This window comes from Scardinius erythrophthalmus, assembly GCF_964197995.2.
Source record: "Scardinius erythrophthalmus genome assembly, chromosome: 1".
Classification (NCBI taxonomy): domain Eukaryota; kingdom Metazoa; phylum Chordata; class Actinopteri; order Cypriniformes; family Leuciscidae; genus Scardinius; species Scardinius erythrophthalmus.
The window spans coordinates 77,330,496-77,338,853 of record NC_138221.1 but is presented as its reverse complement, the minus strand read 5'-3'; the positions used below and the strand labels follow the sequence as shown (position 1 = coordinate 77,338,853).

Here is an 8,358-nt window from a genome sequence, read left to right as displayed (position 1 = left end):
GCAAGTAACCCTAAACCAAACCTTAATGCTAGCCTAACCTTAAAGTACATGTTGTTAATTAATAATCGGTACTTAAATATATAATTACACTGTAACAATGACACTGTAAAATAAAATGTAACAAAAAATGTTGTTGCATGTAATGCGTGTGTGTGTGAGTGTGTGTGTGTGAATGAATGAATGAAATGAAGGAATACTGTATATACACACTCACCACACATGTTGGGTGTCAGTAGTACTTATCAGGGACCTTGTGTCAAAATGATTTACGACTTTGACCTTTGACCTTTTGGCAGGTTGAACTTCCGGTGACCTTTATGTTTGACAGGTTGAACTTCCGGAATGCGGTCATGGGATTAACCTATTGACCCTGCTAGCCTATCGATCATGTTTTTGACAGTTAGTTTTGAACTATGACCTATGTAGGACTAAATCATAATTTTGACGGGTAGTTTTAATTATATTAACAGACCAGATGTTTTTTTGCCGGTTGTTTGAACTTTGTCCCAGTTATATGTGTGCGTGGTTATTGTGCCTACGCCCCCACCGCAGTGAAAGTGAGAAGCGTATGTCACACGAACACATTCTATCCTTTATATAATTTATATCATATAAATTATATAATCTAAAACATACATTGAAACCAATTATTTTAGAGAGTTAAAAAGTATGTCCATACCATTGATGTCCACAAAAATAATTAACCTAAAGTTGAAAAACATACCTTGAAAAGCTTACTAAAACCAATTATTTTAGTTTTAGATGAATAAAAGTATATAAAATAAAAAGCTACTAAAACCAATTATTTTAGATAAAAATTACATAAACAATGTGCTCTTTAAAAGTCTATAATCTAAAACAATTTAAGGTTGAAAAAACATTTAGTTATTTCACATTCCTATGTAAAACATCCTATCCTTTATAGAATTTATATAAATGATCATGCTAAAGTTGTTTTTAAGTCTATAATATAAAAGCATACTAAAACCAATAGTTTTAGCTGAATAAAATTGTCTTACCTTATTTTAGAAAGTTGAAGTATACCATTGATGTCCACAAAAAATGCAATGTATGAATGGATTCAAAATTGTTTTACACAACTGAATTCACATAGTCATTCCTGAATGACCTCACACTGTCTCAAAACATAGCGCGTCTAATGTATGTGTGTCAAAAAGTAAAGGAGCCGTGCGCGTTTGTGTGTGTGTGTGTGTGTGTGTGTGTGTGTGTGTGTGTGTGTGTGTGTGTCTGTGCGCGCCCCTTCACATGTGAGCTCTGACCCCTCTGCTTCGCATACCAGAGCACGGTGAAAGTGAGGAAGGGGTTTCCTAATACTAACAAAAGTTGAAAAACATACTGTTCCTTAAAAGTGTATAAATAAAATGGTTATAAAAATATACTGAAACCAATTATTTTAGATGAATAAATAAAATTCATCTTACATGTTTAGAGTTACAACTCTTGAACTTACAAGTTCAAGAAGCTCTCAAGAGACATAAATCACAGAGTGATTCTCTCTCACACCAGCGTCTCAGAGGAGTGTATTCAGTGATGGGATGAGACATTGTGTTAGGGCTAAAATGACTTCAAAGTATAATCTTAAAAGTTTAAATGATATCTTTTTAAAAAATATAGATGTCCATACATTCTATGAATGAGATTGCAGTTGTAATAGAAAAGACTGTTTTTTTCCTGACTCTGCTCCTTCGCATTCCTGAGCACGGTGAAAGTGATAATAATGTTTTAAATTTCACAAAAATAATATAAAATAAATACCTTGCTAGAAATCTACTGAAATGCTTGTAAAAAAGAATAAAATTCATCTCACATGTTTAGAGAGTTACGATTCTTGAACTTATGTGTTCAAGAAGCTCTCAAGAGACATAAATCACAGAGGTTCTCTCTCACACCAGCGTCTCAGAGGGGTGTATTCAGTGATGGGATGAGACATTGTGTTAGGGCTAAATTTATTTCAAAGTGTAAATGATAACTTTATAAAATGTAAATGTAATGTATAAAAAAATGTATAAAAAAGTCTCTCAAACAGAGGCCCTCGCTCGTGTCTATGCTGCATTCTGACATCCACTCCTTCCATTTCCAGAGGTAACAGTGACACTGTGAAGTGTATCTCACACTAACTAAAGTTAAAAAACATTCTGTTCTTTATAAGTATATAAAAAAATATTCTCTCTCTCATCTAAAAGCATAACCTTAAAAAGTTTGCATTAGATATTTTAAAAGATTGATTAAATTAAATCTTTAAAGTTTCAATACATACTCATCTTCTATTTATCTGTACTTATGTATGATATAAATTATTATTTTTTGCTTAACGGTGACCTAAAGTATAATTGTTATTAAACAATGTCTGTTCAAAAACTGTACTTGGTCGTCTTAAATCTCATTTACACGAAAAAGATTCAAACAGCATTTTTTGTCCATGTGGGGGTTTCAACTTTTATGGTGGGGCTTTCCATAGCTATCCCGTACATCTAAACAGAACCATCACAGAAAACTACATTTTCAAAATGTAAACAAAGTTTTAGCTAAATAAAAACACCTTACATTCCAGAGAGGCAAAGTAGTTCTTTATGCAATGATAAAAACGATCCAAAAAAGCAAATAGTTTAAGTTGTCATAAACAGAACAAAACAAAACAAAAAAATCCTCCAGAGATAAACTATGAGATAAAAAAATGAGTCTCGCGGGACAATGTCACAGTAAATCTAGTCTGCATTCCAGGCTACATCCAAAGTTTACACTACTTTCATTTAAAAGTTTAAATCAAATCTTTAAAATCATATCTTCTTAGAAGATTTATGTATTATTGTTACTAAGCAGCGTCTGTCCAAAAACTTGAGATCTTAGATCTTTTGTCCATACAACATACAACATGTTGTCAAAGTTTGTCACAATGTTTTTTAAGAAATCCGAGGACTCGACATTGCTCTAATTTAGACTAGGTTGTATCATTTGGAAAATCAAAGTAAAAATCACACATCATATAAGATCATTTTTACCTGTATCTCCCAAACTAGGGTGAAACCCTTTACTGAGAATATACCACCGGTCATCTACTCAAAATATATGTAGAAGTTTCAAACATTTGCTGATGGTGGTCGCATGAACAGACTTTGGGGAGAGCTATATCAGGAAGCATGCCCTTTGACCTCCTCGATTTAGAGGCTTTTTTGTTAAAGATTTCTCCCATTGTGGTTCTTCCATCTACTCGTTTTTTTTTTTCAACTTTGGTTCATGTACATGTTCTACCGTTCTATATAATGATTTACACAACCGAGCAATAGACCGTACCTTTGACTTACCCGTCGAGAAGAAAGTAGATTCCTAGATAAAAGCTATCCCGATATTTATTTACATACCGATAAATTAAATTTGAATTTAATTAAAACTTCTCCTGTGGCTCGGCATAACTATGATCCAGCATTATATTGTACCCTGCAGTGCAGCCTTTCAAATGTGGCGGGGGCAGTATCAACGCCTGCCATATGGTCTAGCGGTTAGGATTCCTGGTTTTCATCCAGGCTGCCCGGGTTCGACTCCCGGTATGGGAAGACAATTTTTTTTACATTGCCAACAAAATTCAAGTTATTCAAGTTCATCAATAATCATTTTTAGTCTTAGAGGCCTACACGAACTGCAGAAACATGCAGTTTCTTGAAGATTCGGTACCGAATCATTTTCACAAATACAATTATACTGAATTCAGAAAATTTCACTATGGAATACTTTATCATAATTTCAATTTAGTACGTCATCATTTCAACTTTTCATCTCATAATTATGACGCATAGTCATAATTTCAACTTTTTAAGTCATCATTTCGACTTTTTGTCAATTACGCCGTTTTAATGTTTTAAAGTCATAATTTGGTTGTTGACTATAGTAGTGTTGCACCTGCATGTCCACTAACTCGCTTGTGAGAGTCAGAGTGTGTAAAGTAAACTCTCATTAGTGTTAGTAGAGTATTAGTGGACTGGTAGGGTTAGAATAAATAATATTAGAATAAAATATCTATTGGGGAGCATCGCCATAAAGAGTTCAAGTTTAATGACAACATACCATTTTTCAACCGAGTGAATCTGCGCATGAGAGGCCTTCTTCAACTTTTTAATTCAGAATTACAATGACGCCTTTTTAATGTAATGCTTAAAACGTTTTTTAGTCATAATTTGGTTGTTGACTATAGTAGTGTTGATGATGAAACGTGCTAGTGCTTTTTGTACCTCTCTGGTATTATAGTGTTTCAAGATGGCGGAAGCCTCCTTGGACTTACCCGCCCCATGTAAATAAAAGATAAGAAATGATCTGATTTTAAGAAAGATCATTTTACACCCATGAGGACATATTTATGAATAAAGACAATGATTTTAGCTAATAAAATACCATTTTTCAATGTACACATGAGAGGCCTTCAGAAGTCAGAATTTCAGGGGTAGGCCCGTTGGCGAAAACACTGCATGTGTAAGGTAGTTTTCCAGATTTTCACCCAAAATCAAATGACACTTTTCAAAGTTAGAATAACCTGTTGTGTTCTGACACAAGGCCATTAACCGGTTCTTTTTTGTACTTTGCTTATTTCTAAATATCAACCTGATAAATATGAATTCATAATTAAACAAGATAATTTTAAGGAAAAAACATTTTTAAGAAAAATACAACTAAACCATGATAACGGATGATTTTTTGACAGTCCTACATAAATGTTTCAGGCGTGGTGCAACCAGATTTCTCTAACATCTCACTCACGATGAACAACGTTGTAAATAAACTTTTATTAAAGTTTTCAAATTGTAATTTTATTTTATTGATTATGGTGATTTAAAGTTTTTGTTACGTCTGAACGTCACCATCTGTAAAAAAAAAAATTTAAGAAGATTGAAGATTGAGAAACATATTCACTACTAACAAAGTAAAATTATAAATCTTTTCCTACGTTTGATATTCTTTTTTCTGATTTTTTTCACTATAGACTTGATCCTTTTTAATGCTGTTTTCTCTCCATATTTATTCTGTAGTTCCTCTACTGTGTCTTCCAACCTCCCTGGTGTTCTTCTCCAACTGTGTTAACCAAAGACAAGCAGTTAGAAGAATCAAATGTATGTACAGCAAAAATAAAGTTAACATAAAATAAACACATTCATACACCAGTTCAAAGTCAATGAACCGGCTGATGCTGCAGTGTTAGAGCACATGATGGCTGGTGAACAGACGCACAGCAAGTTAAACCAGAGTTAAAACAATAGTCTATGTTAGGACAATAGTATCTGATAATAGCTGATAACGGTCAAAGTGCGAGAAAAGGCACAAGTAGCCAAACTAAACATTTCATATTTGACAGAATACAATGACAAAAATAATCAACTTGTTTCTAATTTCTTTTTTTCTAAATTGTGATTTAATGTGAGAGGAGAAGAAACAATATTAAGAATCATTAATAATGAATGTGTACAATTTAATAAACGTATTTACCTAACATCCATAAAGTAAATTAAGACTAAGTTCCTTTTTTTTTGTGGACAAAGTGAACGTTGGAGCGCTCAAAATAAGTGCCATTTGGAACTCTTTTATCAAAAATATGTTGATAATGATTAGTTATGCCAAATGATAGTTTGGCATGCATGGGATTGGTTGTCCATAGTGAGAGAGAAATGCCTATTTTTTGTTCTATTCTTTAATCCACAAATAAAATAGGTTTTTATACCTGCTCAAGTACTTCTTGATGAGTTTCTTCTGTATTGAACAGCGAATCTTCTCAGTCAGATCGTCGCAAGATCTCAGGAATCCTCTCACACTGCTACGGGGTACAATTATCCTCCGGCGTGTGAGTGTGCCACGGGCAAAGAGTGTCGTTTAAGAGCTATGCTGGACTCTATGTTTAAAGATTATTTTAGAGGCCAAATGGTTGGCTTGATGCACAGGATCATCGACGCTGCGTGTGATATGAAAAAAGATTGTGCGCAGGACACCAAACGTGTGACAAATCTCAAAAATGAAATGGATGACGTAAGAGGCTTGACAAAGCCATGGCCTGATGTAACGCCCATGTTTTTTGACGGCAAAGAGCCGAACGGCATAATCCTCAGAAAAGTTTTGGATGTGTTGCGTGAATGTAGTGCCGAATTCGAAATCATTGAAATACTCGCTATATGGACATTCGTAACGGATCTCTGTGTGTCACTGGTGTCAAAAAATGCAAAAACTGACGTTGGTGAATTAGTTGAAAGTCTGGTCAACTATAGCCTGGAGCAAAACATGATAGCCTGCAGAGATTTTCTATTCTGGTTAGACCATCTGTAAATGTCGTTATTGTCGTTTTACTTCAATGTATGAAAGTATAATGTTGAAATAAAATTCTGGTAAAAAAAATGTCTGAGCTAATAATATTTAGAATATTTCAGTATTTGTTTTCTAATTACCATATTCCCGAGGCGGCAATACAGTTGTATCATATCAAATGATACAACTATTTTGCCCAGAACAGAAGAAAGGACATTTTGTGGTGTTGTTCTTGTTCTCATTACATTTTTTAATAAGATGATGTGTTCTGCCATGGATGACTAGACACTAGTCCGGCAGAGAGAAGGGCTTGAGTGGACACGCCCTGTGGTCACATTTTTATGTCTTCACCCTTTTCCCCGCTTCGCAACTGAGAGCTTTCCACCACCACGGCATCCGTTTCAGGCCAAACGGAGGAGCGGGTGGGTTACCTGGATATGTCTCACCAGCAACCTCCGGCTTGTCACAATCCTGGCATGCGTCGGGAACAGGAACGCCTTGACACCTTTCAGAATTGGACTCTTGCACCAGTAAGTCCGGCCGAGCTTGCCAAAAGTGGTTTCTACTACCTTGGCCAGGGCGACAGGGTGGCTTGCTTCAGTTGTGGAGGCCAGCTTAGCAACTGGGAACCGGGAGATCGTGTAGTATCAGAGCACCAGAGGCATTACCCCAACTGCCCCTTCGTTCGAGGTGACCGTGCAGATAATGTACCTTTATCTAGCCTTTTCAATGTATCGGCAATGCAACAGTGTGAAGAAAGGTCGCTCACATTTGTCTACTGGCCCTCAAGAATAACTGTTCGACCAGACCAATTGGCTAAGGCTGGTTTTTACTATGTTGGTCGTAATGATGACGTGAAGTGCTTTTCTTGCGATGGTGGACTCAGATGTTGGGAGTCTGGTGATGATCCATGGGTAGAACATGCCAAGTGGTTTCCAAGATGTCAATACCTGCTGCAAGAAAAGGGCCAAGAGTTTGTTCATCAGATTCAAGCAAGATTTCCAAGACTATTTGAGCGGCTATTGACTCATGGAGACACGAGAGAATTTGTGAGAGAACAAGAGAACAATCCTGCTTTAGAGATGGAATTTGAGTGTGGCCTGACGGCCCAGACAAATGAAGCTGCATCCCCGAGTCAAGATCTTTCAGACTTGCCTATGGAGGAACAGTTAAGAAGACTTCAAGAGGAGCGCACATGCAAAGTTTGCATGGATAAGGAAGTGAACATTGTCTTCATCCCCTGTGGTCACCTAGTTGTGTGCAAAGAATGTGCGCCTTCTCTGCGCAAGTGCCCCGTATGTAGAGGATTGGTCAAAGACGCCGTCCGTACTTTCCTATCATAAAGTTTTCCTATCATTTGGATTTAACTTGATGCATAAACACAAAGGAGAAGTTTATTATTTTCACTCGATCCAGTGACAACATTTTTGGATTTACAAACATTTAGAAAGTAGTTAGGATGCGCTTGCTTTAAGTTAATGTTTTTTAAGAATAATTTTGCGTAGGATTTAAGTTCATAGACCTTTAAAATTAAAATGTGATATCATTACCGAATTCATGGGTGTTATACCTTATACCAGTCGTTATACCTCGACTATATATATATATATATATATATATATATATATATATATATATATATATATATAGATAGATAGATAGATAGATAGATAGATAGATAATACGTCATTATAACAATGAGCTTCAATAGTGATCAAGCACTGAGTTTTTCTTCAAACAAAAGTAATTTTGTTGTATGCACAGATTTTGAGGGTCGCTTATAGAAAGAGGCGTCCTTGTCTTTAAAAACATAGAACCAGAGATATAATTAAAATATTAAAATATAAATTTTAGCGCTATTTATGGTATAATGTAAATGTCTCTCATATCAAATCAAGATACAAATCAAGCCAATTCATGCGAATACCGTCGTATATGAACAAATATGATATCCTGGGGAAAGTGTAAAGAAAAAACATTACAATCACACCCGGCAGTACGGTAAGCGTTACGCTGGCGATGTTAAACAATTTCAAAACAGGGTGTTTCAGAAGAAATGCA

At 35.4% G+C, this 8,358-nt stretch overlaps 1 protein-coding gene across 1 annotated transcript; it reads left to right on the top strand.

Moving 5' to 3' along the window:
* Positions 1–6,734: 6,734 nt before the first annotated feature.
* On the top strand, positions 6,735–7,640 carry LOC308696670 (putative inhibitor of apoptosis; the record flags this gene model as incomplete). The annotated part of the gene is made up of 1 exon (XM_081375567.1): positions 6,735–7,640. The coding sequence occupies one exon, from the start codon at positions 6,735–6,737 to the stop codon at positions 7,638–7,640; it is 906 nt and encodes a 301-aa protein (XP_081231693.1).
* Between the last annotated feature and the right edge of the window lie 718 nt (positions 7,641–8,358).